Source organism: Grampus griseus (assembly GCF_964374135.1).
Source record: "Grampus griseus genome assembly, chromosome: 1".
NCBI classification, from domain to species: Eukaryota; Metazoa; Chordata; class Mammalia; order Artiodactyla; family Delphinidae; genus Grampus; species Grampus griseus.
Genome location: NC_139017.1, coordinates 54,506,585 through 54,533,775, shown reverse-complemented (window position 1 = coordinate 54,533,775; position 27,191 = coordinate 54,506,585). Strand labels below are relative to the sequence as shown.

Sequence of the window (27,191 nt, the reverse complement as noted above, 5' to 3'; positions counted from 1 at the left end):
CTCTGAAACTCCCAGAAAGGGAATTCTTATTCCCTCTATGCATACAATAATTTTTTTTTTTCTAAGGTATATTTTAAAAGGATGCCAGTTTAGCAAAAATTCTAGGCACATCTGATTTGGACATGAGACCTTACACGTTAGTCATCAACAGACAATGGATTAAAACCTTTATCGAGTTATAAAATGTGAAGTATTCTGAAAGCCTTTGGTATTAGTGTATTTAGTGGAAAATAATTAAAAGAACGCCAATGTTTTCATAAAAATAAATTTTGTGATATGTTTACATGTATCCTTTTGTGTACACATAGACACACACACACACAGGCAATGGAATTAGAATTCTGATGGCTATTTTTCTCAAAATTTAAACCATCATCCATTAATATTTTGAAGCAATTCCTAGTCTATTTCTAGTTTGAGCTGAGTCCATCATAAAAACACTGTGAGAAAGGAAACAAACTGCATAGATTCCATTTGGCAAATCAGGGGCCTGTAGATCTGACTGTGGTTCAGCCTCTGGCGCCATCAGTTGGGCTCAAAATCAAAAGCTGTGGAAGGAGGTAATTAGCAGGCATTCTAGACCACTCAGCTGGCATCAGCTGGCTTCTTATAGCCACTGGGAAAGTGGGTGGGAAGGGGTTCAGAAATATTCTCTAAAATAATATTGTTCCTTTAGAATACATGAGTGCAATTATAGGGCTATTTTTATGGAGAAAAAGTTAACTTTGATTAACGTTCATATTGACACATTTGTTAAGGTGTCAATATTTAATTAGGAAGTTCAGCTACTAGCAAGGACAATCGTTAGTGTCATATACAATAAGAACACGAGAGTAGAAGTCAACATCATCTAACCCACACACAAAGGTAAAAAGGTAAGGTCACCTGGGCATAGCGACCACCACCAATTCTTGGTGAAAAGGGGTGCAATTCCCCATTTCATTAATTGCTACAGAAATTAAACCAAGGAGAGGCATTTTGCCAAAGCAATGAAAATATAATTATGCAGGTCACATTCAGAGGATAGAGTCCTCTGAATCTTGCCTGATCAGGCTGTTGATTTCTTAAACCTGAGTGTTAAACGGAAAGAAATTGGCTACGTTCAAGCCACTCGTTTTGGCTATAGACGTGATTATTTACAGATGAAGGTGAAGCAGTCCTGAAGTGAACAGAATATCGGAAGACTGTGTTCCAAATTGACCAGCTGAAGGAAAGTTTATATTTTAAGAAAACAATCACTTGGTCAGTGACTCATGGGGAAAGAATTCTTAAGCTTTCTTCAGGGAAACCCCAGTAAATAACATGTGTAATAAAATGGAGATGGTGTTGTCTGTTTTGTTGGGCCGTTCAGTCCACATAACAAACCTTTTGGCAAAAAAAGGAACATTCTGAACCCGATTCTCTCTGGGAAACCCCTAAACAGCAAGAACTACTGTGGCTTCCTTACAGTTTTACAGAATATTTTGTATCTCAGACTTGCATGTGAAATAAAAACTTGGAAGAAATGTGGAAAAAAATCTGCTTTTTGTTATAGGGTTGAGGATTTTTCAGTTGGTTGCTTCCATGATTCACACTGCACTCCACTGCTCTGAAACTCAAAACCACATATCATAAAAAGCAGCACTGGCTCGAGTTAATTCTTCCTGCTTTGTCCCTAGGAGAACCAAAAGCTCGAAGTGTGGCCCACATGACACACAAGAGAAATGAATGAAAAATTCTCGGCCTGCTTCAATTTCCTGGAATATGGTGTAAATCATGTGCTTTAAAAGAGATCTGGAGCTCTACTTTTTTCTTTTCTAATGTGGGGTTTAACTGACATAATCTATAACAGTTTCAGTTCCTCTCTTTTTAATTAGCAAAAGCTTTTGGAATTTTGTTGTTTTTGGTCTCTAAGAACATTGTGCAAGGGAAAAAACAAGGTTGAACAAAATAAAATGTGTTTCTAAATGATTAAAGAAAACCCTGTCTGTTGGGGATAGGAATGGTCAAAGTTCTCTATTCCCCAACCCCCTGCCCAGAATGCTTTGTTCAAGCCACATGGTGTCTAATCAGCATGTCTTTAGATTATTTTATGTTAATTAAAATTATGGTTAGTTTCGGAGGTTAATGTATACATGTGCATGTGGCTTCAAAGGCTTCCCAAATTACTGGCTGAGCTCCCTTGCCTTGGGCAGGCCTGATCTGTGATAAAACTGACCACATTAAACCAAGTTTACTGCTGTGGAGTTTTTTAACTCAATGTAGAAAATACATTTTGCAGGTCTCTTAAAGAATTTCCTTTGAAACCACTCTCTCAGGATCTCAAAAGAGGAAAAGGGGAAGCAAAGAAGAAGAAATGTAAAGGGAAAAGAACAAAGGAATTGGCTCATATCAGGGAAGAAAAAACCAAACAGCTTTACAGATTACTGAGAGGCAACAAATGAAGCACAGAACAAGACTGTAATAGATCACAACTTCTACAACATGCTTGCTTTCATTTTTAACTAGAGAAATGTTGCAATGCATTGATTGAGTGAGAGGAAACCCTACCCCCCCAAACAATGAGAAATGGTTAATACTATATATTCTAATTTATTTTTCACTTTTTGTCACACAGATGGTAAAACTCATGCCAAGTGCTCAATGTTTATCAGAGACTGTAATTAGGAAAAGCTCCTAAGAGCGGTCAGCATAAGCCTTAATGGTCATAGCTGCAGAGAAGCCCAGTGGGAGTGGGGCAGGGGACCTGTATGGGAGATGGGAACAAACAAACAGAAGTTGGGACCAGCAATGGGGACAGAGTGGTGCTTCCTCTGAGAAGAGGAGGCTGTCAACCCACAACTTATAATATAAGGAAATGTGTCAACCTAGATCTGATTCTGATGACATACTAAATTCCCAGAATAAATCTAACCCCAAAGATTTGGAAGGGGCATATTTTTCATTTACATCATCATCTATTCCTTAAAACTCTTCTTGGTTCAGGCCCTCACATCCTCTCTCCTTGACTACTATGAGAATCTCCTGACGGGTCTCCTGGCTCCCATTAAATTTATCCTTCACACTGCTGCTAGACTAAACAGTCTAAAACACCACTCTGACCTTTCATAGCTTCTCAATGGCACAGGATGAAGTACATTATCCTCAGTGACTTGATCCGCTGCCCGCTGTGAGGGCATCAGTCCCGCCACGCCTGACCTCAACAGTTAGGTGTTGCCCATTAGGATGCCTTCCCCTCCCATCCCAAAGATTACTGGGCACTCCTTAGGAGCCACTGAACCCTGAATATACCTTTTATCACCCTCTATTGTAAGTTTCTGTCAGATAGTGAGCTCCTTAAGGAGAGAACTCATGGACCTAGTAATTTTTGTATTCTTGACACCTGGCAAGTGCTCGATAAAGGTTTAGTGAACTGAACTGATGTGAAATGAGAGAAACAATAAATCACATCAAACTACAACAGACAGGACAAGCAGGAATGATGCATAAAAGAAGGCTGGCTCTCAGGTTGCCCTCCCTATCGGACACTAGGAAGTTACCTGGGGAAGTCTAGGCAAGTACACTGGCTCCCTAAAGTTAGGGGGAAGATTCAGGAAGCTATTGCCTTGAAATATGGCTGAACACCAAGTGTTTGCTGTACCTCTGGGTGCTTTGACCCCTAAGCATAGCATGCAAAGACTACTTCAGACTGCAGTACTTTGATGGAGCAGATAACCTGCCAGGCCAGGGCACCATTCGTTTCTCAGCAGATGACAATCTAATGCTAACAACAGGTCAAGGGCAAGAGTGATTGGCAGAGGTGAAGTTCTAAGGCAATATAAGCCACTGCGAATGTCTAGAAACAGATTGGTGGAAACACAGATGGAAATAGATAATACAGTTTGAGTTAACATTTTCAAGAATAGCATCACCCTGTCCTTGTCTTACAAGGGCAGCAAATGCAAACTTTCAATACTGTCAGAAGTCAGGAAGGAAATTTAGTTAAAGGTAGACTCCAAAGTGATACCAAGAATGGAATAGTCTTTTACACATTGAAAAGGAACAACTTAACAACCAACATATTTCATGACCAGAGGTTATTCTCAACTCTCCTTTGAAATCAATCAAACTTTATTTTCTATTTAGAAAAACAAGTGTCAATGAACATCATGGGCAAATTTGGCAGGGTACAAAGTGTGGAAATCACCAAAGAGGGAAAATGTGGACATACCTTTTAACGAGTTAATATTATTTAGCAGAACAGTTCTAATAAGCAAAAGGTAAAAGAAAGAAAGAAAAAACGAAAACTATAAACCTGTACAAATAAACTTTCTGCTGTTTATGTGTGTCAAGTTCAGATCCACTTTCACTCTGGACTTAAAACCAAAATGAAGTACTAGTTATACACTTTGGCTCATCTGGAAAACTCCCTGGAAATTTTCAGAGCTTCTTAGCACAGAAGTACAAAGAGATATGGTAATGACTGCCCTGAACAAACAAATATACAGAAAAGAGTGAGCTAGTTTGAGCTCTCAGGCACACCCGGTGGCGGCTCTGATCCTGCGCCATGAAGAAATGTATTGGGCCTCTCTAGATCTTCCTCCCAGTCTGGGGACTGCCCACGGTCATTTTCAACGAGGAAAAGTAATAATTCCTCACTATCAGTGTCAGAGCTGTGAACAGAATCCATTCACAGCCTCTCTAGCTACTGGCAAACTGATTTGCTATTGCTCACAGCTGACAGGGACTTGGGATGGGGCGTGATGAGAAAACTGAATTTCTGGTAAACTGGGCTTAGGGCATATGATTCTTAGCATTACATCAATATACCTCACAGTAAAATCAAAGGCTATGAGTGTAAAAATCTTCCTCGATGTGACAGAAGGGAATTATTAATAGTGTTTGCACCTTGCACTATGGCTGCTGTTAGTACCTACAGTAGTAATTCTAAAACTTTAGATGCTATACAATTACCCTGGCAGTTTATTTAAAATGCATATTCCCAGGTGGCATCCTCAAATATTCAAATTCAGAAGACTTGGGAGTGGCCCAGGAGTTTGCATTTTTAATAAGAAACTTGGGTGTGCCTGGTGCAGGCCAGATGGACCATGCTGAGAAACCCTGAGTCAGAGGCCACTCCTAGTACTGCTGCCTATTCTGCAACAGTGTTCCCCGTCAAACAAGATGATGACAAGTGTTGTTTTAAAAAATGGGGGGGGGGGCAGGTTATTTGATAAGTTCAAGAATTGCAGTGAAACACATTTACATATTTCTTTATTCCAGGACTCTCAAATTTTAAAAAATGCTAATGTACTCTGTGTCTCACCAGAAGAGAGACAAAGAATACAATGTAACCAAAATAATTTTGATCATCTAAACACTTCCTTCTCCTTTAAATAGGCTGAGCATACTTTGGGAAATGCTGCTATTCAATATATAGAACTTTCATGTAAGAATACATAAAAGCAGAGAACTACTGAGTAGGATAATCTGTAATACCTAGACAGAGATGGTTTATAGTCGGGCATATGAGAATACCGTGGAGCAAAGATGAGGCTATGAACAAATTCTGAAGGTAAAAGCCAAGCAGTAGCTCAGCAATAGTAGCCCAACTGATGCTTTTCAGGGCGTTAGCAATAGTAAGCCTTTCGTAAATAGTAAGCTTGGAAAAGGGATGATATTTGGTGAAAAAGGATGGTATTGGGAGTCAGCGCAACTACTGGGTCCAGAACCATAGCACTTTAACAAAGCTTAAAAAACCACGTGAGTACAAAAAACAATATTGAAGACAGCCAACACCTTTTGAGAATTGACTTTATTCCTGGCACTGTTCTACATACATCACAAGTATTATTAGCTCACTTGGTCGTTGTGAGGTAGAGATTGTCATCAAGCTCCACTTAACAAGTGAAGAGAGAGGCTCTGAGTAGCTTGCACAAAGTCACCCCACTATTAAGTGGCAGAGCTGGGATTTCAGCCCACACTGGAGCTTTAAAACTCTGCACTTCTTTGTTGCCCTAATCAGGAGGGTCAATAGGTTTGCAGTTAAAGGAAACTATTTGAGAAGAAGGGGTTTTTTTTTTTTTTTAAGTGAAAGGCAGATGATCAAATTGGCAAGGATTAAATATGAAGGTAAAAGAAAATTGTAATACTCATTGTAGGTTACGGTTAGGTGAGATGTTAGGAATGTGAATCACTCTAGCTTTGAGGAAAGTAATCAAAAACTCTGTAATTATTCATTCCCTTTGATACCAGTTCCACTTCTACAAGTCTACCCTAAGGAAGTAATCAGAAATGAATATGAGGAATCATGCACTAAGATGTTTACTCTAAATTTACATACAATAAAAATTATATTGAAATTGAGTATGTACATCAGAAAGTTCATGAACTCTAAATTCAAAACTGGGTTTGAATTAAATCCTGACTCCTTCACTTATTAGATATGTGATCTTTGGCTAGTTTGCAAACTTCACTAAGCCTCATGTTCTTCATCTCTAGAATGGAGAAGATAGTGTTTACTTTACAGCAGGGATTCTCAACAGCAGTACTATTGACATTTTAAGCAGGATAATTCTTTGTTGTAGAGGGCTGTCCTGTGCCTTATAGGATGTTTAGTAGCATCCCTGGCCTCTACCCACTAGATGCCAGTAGCACCCCCCAACCCAGCTGTGACAGTCACAAATGTCTCTAGACCTTGCCAAATGCCCCCAGCTGAGAAGCACTGCCTTACAGGACTGTTGTGAGGATTAAATGAGCTAATTTAAAGATATCTAGCGGTGAAGGGAAAGAGAGAAATACAGTTTTTGAATGGGGAACCAGGTAGAAGAAAGAAAAGTCTATATATCTATAGACAAAACATAGATAGAGATTATCTATCTATCTATCTATCTATCTATCTATCTATCTATCTATCTATCTATCTAGAGAAGAAAAAGCCAGTAGGAGAGAGAATAAAAATCCAAGACATGGAAATAACTGATAAAGCAAAGCCCCAAATATACGCTGAAGAGATGGCCTTGTCAAAGAAGAGGAACATCCTCTGACCTGGGAGTACAGAAAGAAAGGATGAAGAAATGAAAGAATCCTGAGGATTTTCCTTTTTATAGTAATGCTATTATCCCCATTTTGAGAAAAATTAAGACATAAAAAGTTCTCTTTCTCAGGGTACAAAATATGTTGATAGAGTTGGGAATAAAACACAATTAGCTTATACATACTGGAAAAAAAACCTTAGTAATTTATTTCATTAGCATTTTATTGTGCCTAGCCCTGAAGAATGAGGTGTATAAATAGTCTGGCAAAGTAAAAATTTTAATGTACATGGGAGAAATTTCAGGTGAATGAATCATGGTGACAAAGCTAATGGCTAGAGGTTTTGGAAGCTACTTCTGTCTGTCATTACCTTTTCTTATCTATTCTTTCTTTTTCCCTCCTTTGTACTTTCACCTACTTCTTCCCTCAAAACTCTATGTCTAAGGTCACAGTGTGTGACTTCTTTCTCCCATCATTTATGTCCATTCATTGAATCACTGCACAAATATTTACTCACTACCTATTATGTCCCAAGTTCTAGGGATATAATAAGTTAACAGAACCACAGAGGGGATCTTGTCTTCATGGAGTCTGAAGTACAGTTAAGAAGACAGACAATAAACAAATAATAAACCAATAAATGTAACACAGGAGAATATCACACAAATCAACCAATATACAAAATGCTGTTCTGTCAAATTTCTGCCTAATGTTCCCTGTCCAGTACTTAAAATTTAAATACTGCTTTTTCACGATTTGGGAGGCCTTTCTATTTAGTAAGCAGTTGTAATACACTGTCTTTGTTAAAGAACTATTCCTGGACCACAACCATCATGTCATTATGTCATTTTATAGAATCCAAGTTGAAATTAATTAATTAATTTTACTTTTTGTTCATGCCACGAGGCATGTGGGATCTTAGTTCCCCGACCAGGGATCGAACCTGCCCCCCTGCACTGGAAGCGCGTAGTCTTAACCACTGGACCGCCAGGGAAGTCCCCAAGCTGAAATTTAGATGTCTGCCACTCTCTGATGTGACATTTGTATTCTACAAATCCATAATACTATAATCTTTATACTTCTGTCCCTCTGTAATTCATTATAACTATAACCCTCTCAGCACTTCACATGAATTGGAAATGTAAAATTGTTAATAGCCTTCATAAAACTTGGCTTCTATAAGTGACTTCAGTAATTTTGTCACATTTTAAGAAAATCAAAGTATCAAAGTTATGCTTCAATGCTTGACAAACTCTACCTTTATATGGGCTGAGCAAATTTATATGACTGGGTCTGGATGTCGCCATCTTAAAGTGACTTAAAAAATCTTTATTGGCAGACAATACATTCCATACCTTACCCCAAAAAAGCTTCTGCTTACAATCCATGAGTTGGATTGTTGGACCACATGGAAAGGGAAGAATAAGCTTAGGGTAAAACATTAGAAACGTTTTTCTTGATAAAGACTCAGATTTTTAACCATACTTTACTGAGTCTCTTTTTATGTCTCATTCTAATGCTCAAATATAGAAAGGTTTTGACTTTTTTTCCTGTTTTCATGGAATTCCAGTTTTGAAATAGGCTTTTAGTGGTAGCACATAAAAGTTACCCAAATTTTAAAAAACTGGGCTTTTCTTTTTGTTTGTTTTTTAAATTTTATTCATTTATTTATTGGCTGTTTGGGGTCTTCATTGCAGCACGTAGGCTTTCTCTAGTTGCAGTGAGCAGGGGGCTATGCTTCATTGCTGTGTGTGGGCTTCTTATTGCGGTAGCTTCTCTTGTTGTGGAGCACGGATTCTAGGAGTACGGGCTTCAGTAGTTGTGGCACACGGGTTCCAGAGCACTGGCTCAGTAGTTGTGGCAACTAAGCACAGGCTTAGTTGCTCCGCGGCATGTGGGATCTTCCCGGACCAGGGCTCGAACCTGTGTCCCCTGCATTGGCAGGCAGACTCTTAACCACTGAGCCAGTGGGGAAGTCCCGGGCTTTTTTTATTTAATGAAAGACATATGTTCACAACAAAGTTCTGGTGAAGGCAATTCTTTGTAACACTCACAGTCCTTGACCTCATACCACTTGTCTAGGTATACAGGCTTAAGTTTGAAAATCTTTTCAGTTATTGTCATACTTTCTAAGGCAACCTATCAAATCAAAGGGTAAGGAATATTTTTCATATGAAGCAGATACTGCTGAAGCATAATGGGAAGTGTAAAGTGCTTATAAACCAGAATTTGTAGTCTGAACAGATTCCAGTTCTTCAACCAATTTTAGATGAATTTGACTCAGTTAATGAAGGTTATAGGTCCAAATCTTCATAGGCTAAATTGGGTATGAGAGGTCCTTGCATACTTATTTCAAGCTAGGTCAGGGTTTATCAACTTCAACACAATTGACATGTATGACTAAATAATTCTTTATTGAGGAGGCTATCCTGTAAATAATAGGATATTGGCTTCCACCCACTAGATTTCAGAAGTATCTCCCCAGTCCAACAATCAAAAATGTCTCCAGACATTGTCAAATGTCCCCGGGGAGCAAAATCACCCCTAGTTGAGAACGACTGATCTAAGTGGAAAGAGTACTTTTTTCCAATTTCTTACTTGAGAGAATAACTGCAGTGACAGAAAAATTTCAACAGGCTGATCCTTTTTTTAAAGCTCTATTTTGCTCCTTGTATCAAATTGTCATTTTTTTTTTGCCCAATTCCTTGAAGTGTCACTAATTCTTCCTTTGAAGCCATGTGACACAAAATGAGAAAATTTGAGACTAATGGCTAATTACTTCAAAGAGGAAAATGAAAATGTCCAAATTAGAAACTTTCTTCAATTAAAACTTGGTCAATAATAATAATTTTTGCTGAAGAATGTGTGCTGTCGTTATGTAAAGGTGGTCTTTAGTGTTCCATTTTGCGTTATATCCCCAAATAACACTAGCCTTTTCTATTTTAGGGCTGATTCAATTAGTTGGCATATAATTGAATATATCTTCTAAATTCTTATTTAAATATTATTCTGTTTTCATTTTAGAACTTTTACTAGATTCTGCTTAGCCCAATAATTAAGGGAAATGCATTCCTAATTCTGGATTAAAATAGCATGTAGCAAGTTGAGGCAAACAAAATGCAAATGCTTTAGAAAAAGAACATAGTTTTAAGTTAAAATATATTAGTCCTCTTTATCATTTCTTAAAAACTAGAGTCCTGAGTGACTTATTTTAGGTTTTGTTCTGGGATACTTGCCTACCTGCCCCATCCATTCAGAATGCTTAATTTTTAATATGCAAGTATATGGCTTCCATGTACTAATTATCATTACCAACTGGGTTCAGGCATATGCTCACCTGGCCTTCTTCTAGCTTCCTACAAATTGCCTCATACTCACTTGCTCAGTCTACCTAAAAGTTTCTGCTCTCTCCCCAACTTCCCCCCATACACTTTCTGTATAAATTTTTTTCTTATCTTATTGTATTTCTAAGTTTATAAAGAAAATACATGAGTGTTGTAACAAGTTAACATATGAATGTCTAAAGAAGTTAAAAATAATTCCTGGGCTTCCCTGGTGGCTCAGTGGTTGAGAGTCCGCCTGCCGATGCAGGGGACACGGGTTCGTGCCCCCGTCCGTGAAGATCCCACATGCCGTGGAGCGGCTGGGCCCGTGAGCCATGGCCGCTGAGCCTGCGCGTCCGGAGCCTGTGCTCCGCAACGGGAGAGGCCACAACAGTGAGAGGCCCGCGTACCGCAAAAAAAAAATAAAATAAAATAAAATATATATAATTCCTAACTTTTCTCCAAACCCATTTCCTACACCTTTCTCTATGCTCTTATAAACACATACAGAAACGTGTATGTGTACGTACGTACGTATACACACACACACACACACACACACACACACACACACACACACACGTTCTTTCTCAGTCTCCTTTACTGATTTCTCCTCTTCTGTTATCTTTCTAAAGAATAAATAATTCTGTCCTCAGCTCTGTTCTTTTTGCTTCTATACTTTGCTTCTTTCTCCTTAGGTGCCAAGATTTTAAATATCTAACAACTCCTAAATCTCTGTCTAAAGGCCTCTCCTCTGAGCTTAGATTTATATATTTAACTGCCTAGAAGACATCTCCATTGGGATGTTTAAATAGACATTCAAATATTTGATTCTCCCCTCCAAGATACCTGGTAAGATGATACTTCCTGTCCATTTGAATTTAGGTGTGGCCATGTGGCTTGCTTTGGGCAATGAAAAGAGTACAGAAATTACATGTCACATTCAGATAGAAGCATTAACAGTCAGTGTATGACTCTCCACTCATTTCCTCTGCCATGGTGATCAGTAATAATCCTATCAGCTTGAGTCCTGAAGTGGGAATAACAAGGAACAGAGTCCCAGGCAGCTTGAGATGCACATGCAGCATGAGCAAGAAATAAATTTTGTAGTTTGCAGCCACCAGATTTTGTGGAGTGTTTGTTGCAGCAGTATAACTTAACCTATCCTGACTAACCACCGATGTGTACTAGGATCCCAAATTTAACATGGTCAGAATGAAATGACCCACTCCATTTTCTCCTTTCCCCATCTTACTCATTTTATTAAATGGCACTAACACACACCCATCATCCAAGATCCAATAATCTTTTTTTATTTTACTCTTTCTCTCACTTTCCAAATCCAATCCATCAGTAAATCTTAAAGGTGTGGCTCTACTACCAAAATATATCCCGAATCCAACTACTTCTCACTATTGCCACTACTGTGACCCTAACCCAAGCCATCATCATCTCTCCTCTGCACTGACTCAGCAGCCTCCCCATTTTCCCTCTAAACACCAATTCTCTCTTTCATCTTTATTACTGTTTTTTCTTATTGATTTCTTAGAACTCTTTAATTTTGGCAAAGGTATTAATTCTTTACCTTCCATATGTGTTGCAAATGTTTTCTCCAATTTTAACTTTTTTTTTTTACCCTGTTTATTTTTTAGAGTCAGATTAAGTCACTGGCTTTTATTACCATCAGCCTTAGTCTCTTTGTGCTTAAATATGGTACAGGGGGACTAGATACTTTACACCTCTAAACCTTTCGGTTCTTGTTCAAACTGGAGGTGTCTGGTAGGGAGCTAGCAACACAGAGTAAATATTCAAAGGTCAACATAACTCTCTGAAACCAAAAGGATGATTTTCCCCCTCAAGGGGAGTATTTCTTAGTAGGGACTCTAATGCTAATCCTAGTATTTCAATTGTCATCTGTTTTTCAATTTTCAGATGATACATTTTGTTACATAAATGAATGGATTCAAGGCAAATGAATCAACTCTTAAATTTAAAATTTACAGAATTCTTTTCATTAGCCTAATATTATATGTTTTCATCTTTAAATCTCAATTAGATTTTTTTAAATAGCGGAGGATCAAGGGCCAGATATTAGGCCATGGAATGGCTGATAATCCTTAGATAATATACATTATTTGTACATTATGCACAACTCAGTCATAGACGGCAATAGTGCTGACAGTTACAAAACTGCAACTTCAGGAAGAATGATTGGTCCAGGAAGATGGGAAGGCTGGATACTATGAATTTGAGCATTTGAAACAATGACATTATTTGAGACTCATAGGCAACGGGGCGGGGGGGTGGGGGTGGTTGTGGGCGTTCAGAGACTCATAACATGGTCCTTCAACAATATGTTAATTCAGTGAGGAAAACAACATATTTGCACAGGCAGGGGAAAGGAGTTGACAAAATCTGTGTATTAATTTAAAAAAAAAATAAACAAGATTATATAATTATGCCAAGTTTGTAGTCTTAGATGATTAATTTCCACTATTTATTTATATTATCTTTTACTTTCCTGTAAAGTTTAATCCATTTATGTAATATATCTCTCCTTCTGAATACCATTTTCATCATTTTATATTTGTTTCTTTCTCACCATCCTCCATTTAAATATCTTCCTTTTTCATTTTTTTCTGTGTGTTTTAAAATCTTTTTTTGAAAATTGCACAAAAGACAGTTATTAAGAAAATGACATGGGAACAAAATTTAAAATTGCCCATACAATTAACATTTTGGTGTGTATCTTCTCAGGATTTCTGTGTGTAAATATATATACATATAAATATCATCCTCTACAAAATTTTAAGGAAAAAATGGGATTATGTTATCTGTGGTGATTTTTTTCAGTTAATTTATCATGAAAATTTCCATTGCAATTGATATATTTATATCTTTATGTACATATATAAAATATATATCTTTAGTTTTCAAAATTTGCTTCATAGCATTTCATTGATGTACCACACTCTACTTAACCAGTTATCTATGATGGATATTGATACAGTTTTTAAACATTGGTAATTATGAAAAATGTTTCCAAATAATTTTTGAACAAATACCTTTGCACAACTATCAAGTTATTTGATAAAAATAAATTTTTAGAAGTGGAATGGCTTGGCCAAAAGGTTGGCACATAACCAAGGCATTTGATGCACATCACCAAACTGGTGACCCTCCAGGAAGGCTGTGTGTATACCCTGCCACATGTAGCAGTACATAAGAAGGACAGCTTCCTCATTACCACCTATCATGACCGTTCTTTCACATTTCTCATGATCTGAAGCTCAAAAATGATGTTTGGGGCTTCCCTGGTGGTGCAGTGGTTAAGAATCCACCTGCCAATGCAGGGGACACGGGTTCGAGTCCTGGTCCAGGAAGATCCCACATGCCAAAGAGCAACTAAGCCCGTGTGCCACAACTACTGAGCCTGCGCTCTAGAGCCTGTGAGCCACGACTACTGAAGCCCGCACGCCTAGAGCCTGTGTTCCGCAACAAGAGAAGCTACTGCAATGAGAAGCCCGCGCACCGCAACGAAGACCCAATGCAGCCAAAAATAAATAAATAATTATTTTTAAAAAAAGGATGTCTGGACAGCTATTTTAATTTACAATTCCTGGCTGCTAGTGAAATTGAAACTTTTTCTCATCTAGTTATCAGTCTTTTTTCTTTCTGTTTTTTGGTCTTAAATGATTATGTCTATTGATTGGCTGGTTTTTGTTATGTTTTAAATGAACTGAATAGAAACAATTCTATTTTGAGGACATTTAATCCTTTGTATGTCATACATACTGCAAATATTTTATGAATTTGTCATTTGCCTTTTAACTGTTTACTATCTTTTGTCCCATACAAAAGCTTTAAATTTGCATGTAGTTTAAGTTTGCATTTTTTTTCCTATTTTCTAATTCATTAATTTTTACTTTAATCATTAATTTCTTTCTTTCCTTAGTTTTTTGCTCTCCTTCTGACCTTTTTTTTTTTTTTTTTTTTGGTGGTACGCGGGCCTCTCACTGTTGTGGCCTCTCCCGTTGCGGAGCACAGGCTCCGCGGCCATGGCTCACAGGCCCAGCCGCTCCACAGCATGTGGGATCTTCCCGGACCGGGGCACAAACCTGTGTCCCCTGCATCGGCAGGCGGACTCTCAACCACTGTGCCACCAGGGAAGCCCCCTTCCGACCTTTTAAATTTATTTACTTCTATTAAAATAAGAATTCTATTTAAAGTTATTGATTTTTCTCTGTGAATAACACTGGGTATATTTTATAATATTTCCTGTATAGTATTTTTACTGTTATTATATTTCAAATAGTCTGTAAATTAAGCATTGATTTCCATTTGGATCCATTCTTGGAGTGTATTTTTTCATTTCTAAGTAGATAGGTTTTCACATTTAAAGTTTGCTATGTAGGGCTTCCCTGGTGGCGCAGTGGTTAAGAATCTCCCTGCCAATGCAGGGGACACGGGTTCGAGCCCTGGTCCAGGAAAATGCCACATGCCACGGAGCAACTAAGCCCGTGTGCCACAGCTACTGACCCTGCGCTCTAGAGCCCGTGAGCCACAGCTACTGAAGCCCGCGTGCCTAGAGCCCGTGCTCCACAACAAGAGAAGCCACCACAGTGAGAAGCCCGTGCACCGCAATGAAGAGTAGTCCCCACTCATTGCAACTAGAGAAAGCCGGCACGCAGCAACGAAGACCCAGGGCAGACAAAAACAAATAAATACATTTATAAAAAAAATAAAGTTTGCTATGTGTCTCTAGTTTTCTAAAGCTTATTAGATATCCAATATTAATATATATTTTAAATATACACATACATATCTTTTGAATCCACCTTTTTTCTTATACCAATCACATTTTTTTTTTCATTTTGTTTTTTGCCCAGCTGATCTGGTAAAGATAGGGAGAAGGATTTTAAACTCTCATAACTACAGTGATTCTGTATGATTTCACTGTACATTGTGATAACCACATTCCTATAAATTAACAAAAGAAATAAATTTCTACTTTTTGATTAAAAATGCTTCTGTGAGGGCTTAAATTTCAAAATAAAACTTATCACAATGAAACTTCTAAAATCATACTTGATGACAACATGTTTTCAGAACAGAATCATAAAGAATTCCTTTTACTTTGGGGCAGTGTTAAACCAATTCCTTTGAAAAATGTCATAGGGCATACAAAAAGATGTCTAAAATTTTGTGAGAAAAAATACATCAAAAAAGCTACGACATAAGACATCATTATTCTCTTATTTCTCATTAACTAGAGAGAAGTCACTTCTTTTTAGATACAATAGGGAAAATAAAAATATAAAACAAGCCCCAAACATCCTTCAGAGGTCCCTGTCCTATCACCCACTGTGAGCTTTCTAAACAGCAGATCAATTCTTGCTTACTTATAGAGTCTATTTGGCAAGATTCATAAATTTGGGAACACAATATAGATTCCACCTCATTTATCAAAGCTTTTTGCCTTCAACTGAACTATCCTTTTTTCCAACTGTTTAAAATTAAAGTTGGGGGTTCAAAAACTAAGCATTCATTAGCAACGCTCTTTTAAGACTGGTTTGCCAAAAAAGAACCAAAGGTTTATTGGTGTTGCAGTGATTGAAACAGACAATTCATTCTTATATGCACATAGAACTAAAATAATACTTTGAGGCTAGTGAGTTTTCATCCTTTCTTTTAACTTTAATGGTATTCTTATTAGTTTATGCATAAATTAAGGGAACCAGATGGGCTCTCCTTAAATCCCAGGGAAATACATTCACTAAACTTCTTTAGGAAAATCAAGGAAAGAATGTACATTATTCAAAGAAAATAAATAACCCTAATGGAGTTGACTACACCTAAACTACATACAATGTTCTTTCAGTCATTTTAAATACTAGAGAGGAAATATATTGGGTTGGCCAAAAAGTTCGTTTGGGTTTTTCCATAAGATGTTATACCTTCTGACACTGTACTGTCTGCTCCTTCATCTACTAAGATTTTAACACACAACACCAATAAGACATTTCCAGGTTTGATGATGGATTTTCAGTGCCTACTTATACTCTCTCACATATGAATCCATTCATCCTGCTCATCTAAAGAAACATTAATTGAGCAGGCTTCATTCTCTTTAGTGTCTGGTTAGTTATCATAAATAATGAAATACCATTCACTAAATAAACAATTAGCCTTTGTGAGTCTGAAATGAGTCACCTTTTATAGCTGGCTCATGTATATGGCAGTCAGGTATGTTGCCTTGGGGACAACTCAGACAAGCATTCTAGCATGAGAGGGAAAAGTGAATCTCATATTCTCCTTTTGAAGACTCCAGATCTATACTCTGGAGACAGCACAGCTTGTATTCCAGTGTTTTCCATTTATACTGAAATTCTAAGCTAAAGGAAAATAGCATGCAGATGTGCTCCTTGTGATTTGAAGAGGCTCTTTTGTGCCAGAGTCCATGGTCAGTATAATGATCATATTTTAAAAGTATTAGCCTTCTATTTTTTCACAAACTATTACTTATTCATAATATAAGCAACTAAGAATTAAGGCATAGGGGCAATAAACATCAGCCCCTCCAAAGCAGCTGCTCTTTAATTAAAAATCAAAACAGTTAAGTACTTGCATCTTTGGCACTCTTCAACCAACACTCTAACTGGCACCCAAATATCTCCCACAGCATTGTACCAAGTGTTTACACTGCAGGTGGGGGCTCCAGGTGCCAGGAGACCCTGGAAGGCCTTCTGCATCATCTGAGAGGTGGCCTTGAGGAGCAGCAGCTTAGAATGTTTGAGTTTTATTGCTCATTGTATAATTATTTGAAAAATCAGTAAATTCTGTTAAACTGAACATTTTATTACCCGGAAGAACTTGACCAAGCAAGACACAACAAATGGATGACTCCTATTATGAAGAAGAGTTTTCTTTGGGGAATTTTACAAATGCTTTTAAGTCATCAGTGAATCACTAGTGAAAGAAGCAAATCATAAATGCTTTTTGAATGGCCTAAGGGTTAGCACCTCCCTAAAATGTCAGCAGCTGATTCCCTGATCCTCAGCATGTATAGGCTTGCTGTTAGTGCACTCACATAGCTCAGGCTATTTAAACGATTAAGAGATGCAGCACATGCAATTCTAGACAGCGACTCAGTGTAACCTAAGTGACCAGGATCAGAGATACTTACTATTCAAGAATCAAAATACATTATATGGTATAAGAACTAAAATTTTGTCCAAATGTTTTTTCCAATAGTGGTATATTAGTTAGAAATATTATCTTTTACTTTGTAGAAGAAATCTTTAATTGATTTCATAAGTTACCTTCTGTTTTAAAAAGTAAACTATTAGTGGGCTGAGTTTGCCCCTCTGGTCCTTCACAAATGTCTATCTTGTAGTTTTCTTATATTATTTTTAACTTTATTAAATATTATTACTTGGGTCATAAGCAATTATAGCAAGATATAAATTTATAAAGTGACACATTTTCAATACCAACCATCTCTATCACCTTATTCCATAATAGCACATTCCATCAAATTAAACTCCAAGATTTCCCACATTTGTTTTAAATTCTATATGTATGGCTTATGAATAGCAATTTTGATGAATTCCAGCTGGTTTAAATATGCAGGCAGACCCTTTATAACAGAATCCTTTCAATTCTTATTGTATTCAATGAGGCCTATTTTAAGTGGGCCACCTGGTAGGATAAAGCACTAATAATTCTCCACAGAAAAAAAAAGAAAAACAAATCACCCTGCTAAACTTAAGACCATCTTCCCCAACTACACTACTATTACATACCTAATATAAGTGAGAAGTAGTTCTAATCTTCTGGAAAAGTTGAATTAAAGTTTTAACAATCTAGCCACCCTATGAACTACTAAATTACTCATTTACCTATTATAACAACATTAAAATAATTTCCACCATTTGTGTGCGTTGCCTGGTTTCACAAATCTACCATACACATTTCAGTCTCCCCCTCCATTCCCCACACCCTCCTGTTTCCATCCAGCTGGAATACATCAAGGGTGCAGAAGCCAAGGCAAATGTTGACCCCACCCTCCTCCATCCATTTTAAGGCACCTTCAAAGCCAGAGCACTGATCTAGCTCAGTTTCACCAGCAAAGCCAGCCATCCTGCTATTTAAGACACCAGTTTGGTGTTTTTATAGCTACACATTAACATGAGAGCTTTGATTTTTGGTCAAAAGCTTCAGCTGCACTGAGTTTCATCAGACTGTCTTCCCCTTTCTGCAGAAGAGTCCTCATTATTAAATCTTCATAATCTTTGCTCTCAGTGTTGCTCTCTTTCCTTATAATAACAACCTCTCTGAACTGTCCAATAACCAACCCTGAGGAACATAATATTTCCCTTCCGAAAGGTCAAAAATGAACAGCCATGATGGTAGTCCAAGCTCTGTTTTCTCTGACATTTGCACACCCTCTGTGCACTGTCACAGACATCGGTCATTTCAAAGTGCACAGAAACACTCTCGCCAAGGCACATGAGGGAGGGGAGTGGGGGCTGGAGAGAGAGGAGCTGCAGTAGGACAAAGAACTTACTTTGTTGTTCCCCTGTGCATGTAGCCGCAAGGAAAAAGAAACAAAAAAGAAATATGTTAAACATAAATTTATTTTAAAATCATGAGATTTTTCATGCTAGAGCAAAATCCAAACAAATAACTTAGCTATTCACTGACATCCCATTCATACGCATACAGCGCCCAAAGCTCATGGACAAGTCAGAGATTCTGCTTATATTAAGTGAAATCATACATTTATAACAGTAGAAAATTATGACAGAGATTTCCCCCTTTCTTTCTACTTGAAATACTTGAAGTACGGGAACCTGGCCAAAAAGCATTGGTTTGAATTGGTAATAAGTGAACTGTTAGCATGAAAGGCAAAGTATTTAGTATGTCAGCTTGCCCTTTCCTGACAGCCCCTCCTCCAACGTGCCAAGCAGTGGAAAATTTCATCAGCCAATGCATTTTTAAACAAACACTGCATCCTTGGTTTCAAAGAAGGTAGGGGAAAAAAAAAAATGAGTAGAGGAAAAGAGTGGGTGGCTCTGGGGAGACAGGGTAAGCAGACCAAGTTACGACCTCCATCTGTACCATTCCTTTACTTCGTAAATTATGACTTTTGTCTCGGGTTGGCATGGGAAGCGAAAACTGTATAGTGGGGATGCAGCCAAAATAAACACTGGTCCACATTCAAGAAAATGGGTCTGGAAAGGTTAGTCACAAAAATGTAGTCATTTCTAAAAGGAACACTCTGGATAGAGACACAGAGAGCCGCCAGCCACAGGCGGCAGGCAAATGGCTCTCCTGTTTCAAACTGGAGCTGCAGGAGTATGATTTATATCAAACAATTTAACTCACATATGGCTTAAAAAAATAAAACGGTGATTCATTACCCCCAGGGCAGCCCGAGTCCTCGCAAGGTCAGATCCTGTGAGGGAGACGTGATGGGATATGGGCAGGGAACAGATCTGAACTCTTCTCACAAGGGGCCTAGAAGGAATTTCTCTCTCCGCTGAGATGCAGAGTGGAAGAGAGCTGCAACTGAAGTGTGTGCATCTGTGGAGGAGCCTGAGCACGGGTGGAGTAACAGGTTGAGCTGGAGATCTGGCATTTAGTTTTAAGAGAGGAAGTGTGTGCGGGGAAGTAATACGTACAAAAATTTTCTGGAGAGCAGTAAGGGAACCATCACAGGAGAGTATATTTTCTGGAAAACAATGCCAGTTGGTGACTGGGGAAATGTCTAATTCAAGGACCATCGAGGCCATCCATCATATTTAATAAAAGCATAAATTTAAAGACACTGGTAAAATAGTGTAGAGAAGCTTCTTGACATTGTGAGTTGCCGTGATATAACTGTTAACATCACTGGCTTACGTGAGACATAAATAACAGTACAAGAATGAATGAAATCAGGGGAAAAAGAGTCTTTTGTAAAAGAATATGCCAGTGGTTCAATAAGGCAATAAAGATCCCCAAAGAGAATTTTATCAGGAGTAAAATATTTTTTAGAGAATAATGGGACCTCGGTTCTCCAAAGAAGTGCAGTATTGCTGAAAATACCTCAAACAGATGGGGTTTATTGCATTCCACAGCAGTGCAGCTTTTGATCTACCAAATAAGTTTCAGGAGTTCAACCAAGTATTTTTGCACATTAGGGAATGACTGGCTTCCCTGCTCGGTGGCAGATGGTTCTGTTTGTAGTGGCAACAGTGATGTCACAGAGTAGGGGGTCTTAATCCTTAAATATGAGAAACATACAAGTGGAGGACGTGGTGTGGCTTTGCGATTTCTTGTTTCCTTCAATCATTTCCCAATTGTCTATTCTGAGTGAGGCATAACAGTCATGACTGGTGAATTGTAAATTCTCTATAATTCCTCCACCACTCTGTATGGCAGCATTTATATTTAGAAAGTACCTCCACTGAAGAAAAACTAAACTCTTCGAAATTGGTCATGGAGCTGCTCTAATTTCTGTGGGAAGCACTGTTGGATAAGCTAAGAATAAAGTTATGTACAGCTGGACTAACATGGGCATTTTCTGTCTTGTACAAAAGACTGCTGAGTAAATGCATGGGAGTGGTCATCACCATATTAATAAATATTTATGGGGGTCTGTGTCCATCCCTCTTCTCCCCTATTTGTCATTTGCCACAGAGAAAAGTTCAGTTGCAGAGTCTATCCAAAAGGACTTTCTGATGTCCCTAAAAGACTTCATTACGCGATGGTTCCAACCTCCAAGGCAGTCCTTAAAAGCATGAATTATGACTGGGAGAGTCCTGGGAGAGTCCTGAATTCAGAGGTATAGTGAAGTTCCAGGGTGCTTCACTTTCTACTGTCATTTTTCATCTCTTAAATCATATACTAGAGGGGAGGACCATCTATCTAGATAGCTGAAAAAAACCCTTGTGAAAAGTTCTGAGGTATATGACTTAACAAATACGCAAAACTGAATTTGCACCAAATTTATTTCAGGGCATGCACAGATTTGCAAGCTGCTTTTTTCGGATAGCCAGTTAACCAGCAGCTGAGGGTAGGCTTGTGGATTCTCATTTACCCTGACAGCCTCTATGGCTCACTCCTGACTAACTGATGGAGCCTTTGAGGCCAGCCTGTCCACAGGGCAGCAATCTGGTACCCTGAGACAACAGTTGGGGAAATTCTCCCCAGATCTCACTGATAGTTTCCGAAGAAAAGGTAACTACTAAACTGAGAATTACAGCTTCATGGACACATTAATGATAGTCAATCACAATAATAAAGGCTACATGGCATTGAATGCTTTCATCCAGTTGCAGGCACTGAGCTAGATGTGATTTGCAACAGTATTCATTTAGTCCCATAAAATCACTCAGAGGAAGAGATTATTATTTTGTGTTTAAAAAAAGAATAAACAACTAGAGAGTGAAGTAAGTTGCCTGAGCCACACTGCACATAAATGGAAGGGTCAGGATTCCAATGCGAGTGGATTTGACTTAAAGTCTATTTAACTTCAATGCAGACAGAATGTTCCAAAGAATTTGGAATTCCTTCATGTTTATATATAAATTAAGTCTTACTGTGAGCTGACAAAACTGTGTCAGAAAAATCAGTCATTTGTTATACCACATTCTTTAGATATTTAATTAAATTTGCACTTATTTGTGTTCACACTTAGAGGAAAAATTTATGTACATGTGTCATAAAATATTTTAATTTTTAAAAAATTTTTTAAATTTTTAAAAAATTTAAATTTTTTAATTTTTTTAAAAATTTAAAAATATTTTAAAAGTTTTAAAATTATGACTTGCCTAGCTATTGATACACACACACACACACACACACACACACACACACACACACACACACACACGCTTTTTGGTGCTCCTTAATTTTGAGGGGGAAATGGTGTGGAGCAAGAAAGGGAATAAAGTTTTGGGTACAGAGGTTAGTTATAAACTTAGCAGAGGAACTCAGTTTCAGGGGGACTCGGTTTCAGTCCCCACTCCTGTTTCAACTTTCCCCAAATCCTTGAGGGAACATCTCGTCAGTAAAAAACAAAACCAGAAAACTATTAATTAATTCAATTAGAAGCATCTTTACTTTGAAACTGTGTAAAATCCTACACACTTATTTAACAATTTTATACTGACTATAATTTCAAGTTAATGGCCAAAGGAAATAGAAATAAAAAATAAAATTCTGCCTAATCCAAATTCAGATTTAAATATATTTAAAAAGTATTCTGGCTGCTCAGAAAGCTCAGGTGATGGTAGGGTGACAGAGTTGTGGCTCAGAGATGCTATGTCTAAGTTCACTGAGTAAGTCAGTGGCATCATGGGAAACAAAATTCAGGACTCCTCATTTCCATTTTAGGGCCACATTCTATTACAATACAATGCTCAGATAAGAAGTCTACATTTAGCATTAGATCCAGAAAGTTTAAGGGAATGAAGGTAATTAGAAAATGCACATGGGAATATAGTTGGGCTGTTGTACTTTATATAGCTATCCACTATAGTTTTTTTAATCACACTGTAGAGTGGTTATTTATTTGCATCTCTCTCTTCCACTAGACTTGGAACTCCTATAAAGTAAGAATTGCTTCCTTTTTAATCTTTGAATCTTTAGAGTCCATCATAATAGTGATAGATGAAGGTAAGGAAGGAGGTGGGAGAAGACGGTGGAAGGGAAGGAAAGAAAGAAGAAAAATTTGTAGAAAACTCCAAGAGAAATGACCTAAGAGACAGAAGGAACAAGGTAGCAGAACACTGTGATATGAGTGACATAAAAACATTCCACCACGTGGACACGATAGAAAAAGATATGATGAGGATAAACATGTTATAAAAAAGTATGCAACCTTAGTTTGGACAAAAAAATTATCCAAAATGTCAATTCATTCAAATTTGGGTTATAGCTATTTACCTAACTGAAGCCAAACTTACACAATTTAGAAAAATGACTTATGTAGAATTTTTCCCAGTTAAAATAGAGATGTCTCATGTAGAGTTAAAATAGAGATGTTTCATGTAGAAAGCAGAACTTTATCTAGACTCATATCCATGTATGACACATAAATGTTTCATTATTAGGGTAGGGATTGACTGATTTGCTGTTGACTCAATGGTTTATTGATACAAAAACAAAAACACCAGAAGTCCTAAAAATTTACTTGGAAAGAGACATCTGTTATTAGGTTACTCTGACTTCTTCATCAAATCTTTCTAAATTAGGAATAACTCTACCTAAAAGTATCGCTTCCCCCAAACCTAAGAGTGTTCACGAAATGCAATGTTTAGATAAGCATTCTACTTAGATTGCTTTCAGTAGTTAGCTTCCATTTAAACATCTGAAAGTCAAGCAATAGTGTAATATAACCTGCAGAACTACATGGTGCATAAGAAATGCAAATATTGTTTATGATGAAAACTGAGAAAAGCGATGCTCATGGCACACTGCCAAGTTTAATTTCCTGTCATGTCTTTGGCATGTAGTAAAAAGCCCCTTTGTCTCGATTTTCCAAGCAATTGTACAAAATGTATGTTAATAAGCAAATAAAAATGATGTGAAAAGAATCAAAACAGTTTGTGTAGGACAACTCTAGATTTGCTTCAAATTGAGCAGCCTAATAAAAATAAATAGCAAATATCTCATTGAGCATCATCTTTTGTGTAGAGCCATGGATACATGAAAATTCAGATTTATAAAAAGAGTTCACAGAGGGATGGGTAATTTTGCTTTTCCAAGACAGTTTTTTGCTCACAAGAGATGCATTACATAATTTTTTTAAAAATAGCAAACTTGTGTAGTGCATTTAAAATAAGTTTAGTTGACAAAATTATGATGTAAGAAAACATTTTCACAAACATTACAGTTCCTTGGAAGGAAGACACACACACACACACACACACACACACACACACACACAAACACACTGACATTTTATATAACCAAACGTATTTGGAAGACAAAAAATATCATAAAGTATTTACAATCTCATTTGGCTGTATTATAAATATCCACAATGTTTTAACTCTCTTCTACTTGCTTAAGTAAGTAGTCTGTGATGAAAATAATTATTATTCTCATCGTCATCATTATAAATAAAAATAGAGTGCTTACTTGTGTTTAACCTGTCCAGTGCTTTCCCTGCATTATCTCATTTAATCCTGTCAACCACGCTATAGCAGACTCTTGTTATCTCCATTTTAGATGTGGGAATCTTGAAAGATAAAAGGGCTAGGAAACCTTCCCAAGATCTCACAGCTTGTATGTGAGCCTCAGGAATTTCAGTCTATGTAGTTTGATGCTAATGCCTGTGATTTAACCCACAGGCTGTGCTGGTTCTCGTAACAATCCAGCCATAACAATCTTTTAAAAACATAAATCTTATCATGTCACTAACTGGCTTGAAACCCTCCAATGGCTTCCCATCTCACCCAGAATAAAACTCAAATGCTGGCCACCTCCTTCAAGGCCTACATAATCTGGCTATTGACCACTTTTGGAAATCATCAACTACTTTTGTTCTCCTTCATTGTGTCTAGACACTCTGACTTTTTTTGCTGCTCTTCTAAGACACTGAGCTGGCTTTGTACTTGCTAGCCCTCTGCCATGAACACTCTCCATCAGACGTTCATAGTATTTATCCCCCGCTTCTTTCAGGAGTCTACTCAAATGTCAACTCTTCAAAGGAGCCTTCCCTAATCACCTTACTAAAATAAAGCTCACTTGCCCCTCATTCTCACTATCTGTCCCTTTAATTTAATTTTTTATAGAACTTATCACTCTAACAATCACACTCTACAATTATACCGTATCCATTCAATTATTTAACGTCTGTTCCTTGGTGGGGCAGGGCCTCACCGTTCACCTCTGCATCACTAGTGCCTGGAAAGGTAGCTGGCAAAAACCACGTGCTCAACAGGCTTTTGTGGAATGAATGAATAAAACATTAAGTATATGTGCATTTTTAATACAGAACGTTTAATATAGAAATTAAACACACTACCGTCAATGGATAGGAAAGAGTAATAAGTAATGATTAGAATTAACAACAAAAATAGAAGTGGTACAGAAGATACCTCTGTACTGCATAGCACCTGGAAAGAGTCTGGTTTCACCTCATTTGGAAGGCACAGGGTGTGTCATGGGGGTTCACTGTTTTAGGTGTTAACCAGACAAGTGGAGGTTGAGATAGGGTTAAGAGGTCTACGTGAGAACTAAAATAACAGCAACAAGGAGAATGTTTTGGCACAAATCCTCTATCCTTTACCCCTGGAACTTTGGAACTTTGTTAAATTCCAGTGTAACCTCAGGGATATGGTCAGGTCTGAAATCCACCCCAAGATGCTTCAATTGTCCCACAATGTGCTCACATCTCAGACTTTCCCTTGAGAAGACTCTATCCCTATTTGGGGCCTAGAAATAACCCAACTTATACATGGTCAGTCCTATAAACTAATCTACAGCCAATCTAAGCACCACAAACGTCAAGCTGGAGTAAATCCTTAAAGCTCAGTCTCATTGCTTAACTTCTGGGGGGGAACCTGGATAGTACAATTCTCAGGGGTAGCAAGTAAGCAGTAAGAGCCACTCATCTGAAGAGTCTGTTTAATGGTGTGTGTACATATGCTGGGTGGGAATTCTGAAGTTTAAATCCAGACTAGTCTGTGTAATATTACATTTTCCAAAGAACACAAATAGAAGGTCTGTTTATTAACTTGAATGAGAGAACTGTCTCTAAGACCCTTGAAGTATATTAATAAAGATAAGTGGGAATAACTTATCTTTATTAATATAGCAATGGTAATATTTTTTTGTTCTTTTATACTCACAATGACATTAACCAGAGTTTAATTTTGGATATAGGTACCACAGACATAATGAAAGGAGGTAGATTTTTATAAAAATAAGTACATTTTAAAGAATATGAAATAGTGTTCTGATTGATGATATATATACTATGACTATATGAAGAATGTTATAACCTGCTTATATGAATACTATAGAATAGTATACTGTACAACAGCATAAGAAACTCTCTTGCTTTGAGATTACATATATTATGTTTCATGGCAAAGTTGGGCATTTTCTTTAAAAATATACTGATAAACTTCTTATAATAGAAATCTAATGGATAAAAAAAAATATAAGCAAAGTTGCAGTTAAAACTATGGCAAATTAATTAAGTCAGACAAGAATTAGCTTTTCCAGCATATAGTATGTAGAATTATGCTTTCTTAAACATGGTTAATAATTTTAAAATAAGAGATATATCCAACTTACTAAAGATTTATCTGGATAAACCCCAGCTCTTAGTAGAGATGCCTTCCAGCTGTCTACATCCTCCTGTGAATCACATGCCAGCTCGAGAAAGCGATAGTCTTTGTATACATTCCTGGAGTCAAAAAAAAAATCATGCTTTTAGTTTTGAACCAAATTCAAAATGATTTCATATCCCTGCAGATGATGATACAAATGACAGTCCAAATGAAGGGTTCTCTGACAGTCACTGAAGAAAAACAAAAACAATCTATTGCATTTCAAATAATTAGCAAATTCCTATATGTATGTATTATACAATTAAAAAACCCTCCCATTAAAGAATTTAGAGTTATCTGTACTGCTAAGCAATAAGAAGGGAAGGAAATAACAAAGATTCTCAGTATGACACACTGAGTGCCAACTGACAGGGAGTTGTTCTGAGGGGAATGGATTTGCTATTGTCTAGTAATCAGATCAATTTTTGAAACTAATTTACAAATCTAAATGGCTCATAAAACTTTAAAATTATGGCAATAATCTCAAAAAACTAAAATATTATGCTGGATTCAAATCACAAATGCTCATCAATATTTGAAA

General features: G+C 37.3%; 1 protein-coding gene across 6 annotated transcripts in view; it reads right to left on the bottom strand.

Moving 5' to 3' along the window:
- Nucleotides 1–27,191, bottom strand: part of DNM3 (dynamin 3) — a gene marked incomplete at both ends in the record, with an annotated part of 567,700 nt that overhangs the window by 72,477 nt on the left and 468,032 nt on the right. For 3 of the 6 annotated variants that reach the window (XM_082656448.1, XM_082656446.1, XM_082656447.1), the window contains 2 exons: nt 18,886–18,897; nt 26,616–26,727. In XM_082656448.1, coding sequence (XP_082512574.1) covers nt 18,886–18,897; nt 26,616–26,727 — 124 coding nt within the window. The remainder of the gene's footprint in view (nt 1–18,885; nt 18,898–26,615; nt 26,728–27,191) is intronic. The other 3 variants (XM_082656445.1, XM_082656443.1, XM_082656444.1) reach the window with 1 other exon arrangement.